The following is a 2,499-nucleotide window of genomic DNA, read 5'->3' on the forward strand; positions in this document are numbered from 1 at the left end:
TTGTTATCAGCGGTGTATGCAAGTCCTTATGCTAGCAAGAGGGATGGGCTATGGGAACATCTTGAGGCTATTGCTAAGTCCATGAATGAACCTTGGCCGGTTGTAGGAGACTTTAATGACTTCGCCTCCCAAAATGAGAAAAGAAGCCTTCAAGGGAGCAACAATCAAAGCATAAGCCAAGATCAAAGAAGAAGTTGAAAGTTTAATGAAAGACTCAATAATTGTAATTTGATGGATTTGGGATGCGCAAGACCATGGCTAACATGGTCTAATAATAGGAAAGGATGGGCAAATACAATGGTTAGGTTGGATAGAGCTTTGTGTAACATTGAGTGGAGAACTACCTTTCCAGATGGGGCTGTCAAAAACCTACCTTGCACATACTTGGATCATTCTCCGATGATGGTGTTTACTCAAGGTAAGTCTCCTTTTAACCCTTCTTATAAACCTTTTAAGTTTGTGGTTGCTTGGATCACCCATGAGAATTTTAAGGCTGTGGTGGAGGATAGTTGCGCTAAGCCTTCTCCCTCTTTGAATGAGAGTCTTGAAATTCTTGCTCAAGATGTTAGTACCTGGAATAAAGAGGTGTTTGACAATATTTTTAGAAGGAAGAGATGGCTACTTGGGAGGATTGAAGGAATTCAAAAATTCCAGGTTTCTATTTGTTCCCATAACCTTCATCACTTGGAAATTGATCTTGTTGAGCAATATAATCAAGTTTTGTACCTAGAGGAACTTTTGTGGTTCCAAAAATCTAGGGCCAAGTGGATTACTCAGGGTGAAAGGTGTTATCCAAAAAGCAACCTAAGAGAGGGTGGGGGGAGGAAGGGGGGGTGAATTAGGTTTCTACTAATTAAAATAAATAATACCCCAATAAAATTAACTACTAGTACAACAAATTATTAATAAGCACAATGATGAACTTAGCAGTAAATGATCAAGCAAAATAACAATGAAGTATAGCTACCACAAAGAGTAAATCAAATGATTAACACATAAATATCAGATAGCTATAGTAGTAGTAGGAAAGTAAAGAGATTAGGGAAGAGGAGACAAACAGATTTATAGTAGTTCGGCTTCAACTAAGCCTACATCCACTTCTCAAGCTTCATTTGAGATTTTCCACTATTTTCTAGTTTCACAGGGGTGCTAACAACCTCATAAACATGGAGCAATCCTCCACAAATTTTCTAGCTTCACAAGGGTGCTAGTTATCTCATATACATGGAGCAATCCTTTATAGATTTTCCCTAGCTTTACAGGCTTGCTAGTGACCTTTTACAAGATTGGAATTGAGTGTTTTTGCTTTCAAAGAATGTTACAAAAATATCTCTCACAAATAGATATACAATGTTGAAGCTTAGAAAGTATATCAGTAAACCTCTCACAGGTAAATGAGCTTAAAGCTATAAGGCTCAGTTACTAATTCTGAAGGAGAAAGAATTAAAAAAGAATAGAAAATACTTCAGATAACTCTTAGGATGAGTTTGAGACTGATGATTTATTCAAAGAAATTTTCTTGGCTCAAGTCTCTCTGATTTTTCTGAAAACCTCTCATAGGTAAATAGGCTTAAGGCTTAGGCTCAGTATTTGTTTTCTGAAGGATGAATGAAACATAGATGAAGACCTCTTCAGATAACTCAAAGAAGATGAAATATGTGATTGATGAATGATAAGAAAATATCTTGGTTCATTGTTCACTTCTTTGTCTTTGCTCTTCACATCAGAGCTCTATATATATAGCAAAGCTCAGTGCTCTGTTCTGTCTTCCAAGCCCATCTTATTCTTCTCGTTGAGGAGATGGGATGATGATATAGATATCATCAATGTCAACCTTTGTCTCTAGCCTATATGAGTTTTCCCTTTTGGAAGATGGGTGTGAATCGTTGCGAAGTTAAACTTTAGCCGTTACAGAACTGATTCAGCAGGTAGTCATCCTCCCGGATGTCCTAGATGGAGTTTTGTTCTTGGTGGTCATCCGTCTTGATGTCCTCTCGGATGTCCGGTCATGTCCCGGTCATCAATGATGACAGCTGCGGTCGACGAGCATACTGCTGGTCTGACAGCCGGAGTGAATAGAACTGAAATAGGGCTGAACTGGGCTGATTTTGGCCTAGCCGATCGTCCCCTGGATGTTCACCTAGTGTAAATTCATCCTCCTTTGTTTTGGTTGCTTCTGTTGCTATTTGCTGCTGTTATGAGACCTCTTTAACACTTGTTTAAGCTTCTTTTTGGCTTTCAAAAACATAGTTAAACACTAAGAGAATCCTAGATTATAATGATTTAATCAAACAATAAGTTTTTAATAATATTCTATCAAAACAAAATCAAAACAATACTTCTGCTGTTGCAGCTTGGTTCTTGCTTGTTTGAGCTGAAATTTTGGCCTCTAATAAACATAAATAAGACAAAATGAGGATGAATTATGATGTTAAATTAATTATAAGATTTTAAATAATTTAACTCTTCAATTAAATCAAAACATAAATCATCAAAATC

The 2,499-nt window shown here is 37.0% G+C and overlaps 1 protein-coding gene across 1 annotated transcript; it reads left to right on the forward strand.

The window, feature by feature from the left end:
- Positions 1 to 297: 297 nt before the first annotated feature.
- On the forward strand, positions 298 to 837 carry LOC145822011 (uncharacterized). The gene has a single exon (XM_082918584.1). It carries the CDS (start codon positions 298 to 300, stop codon positions 835 to 837), a length of 540 nt encoding a protein of 179 aa, XP_082774710.1.
- The last annotated feature ends 1,662 nt before the right edge of the window (positions 838 to 2,499 follow it).

Source organism: Camellia sinensis, chromosome 3, assembly GCF_055761805.1.
Source record: "Camellia sinensis isolate YWXY chromosome 3, ASM5576180v1, whole genome shotgun sequence".
Lineage (NCBI taxonomy): Eukaryota > Viridiplantae > Streptophyta > Magnoliopsida > Ericales > Theaceae > Camellia > Camellia sinensis.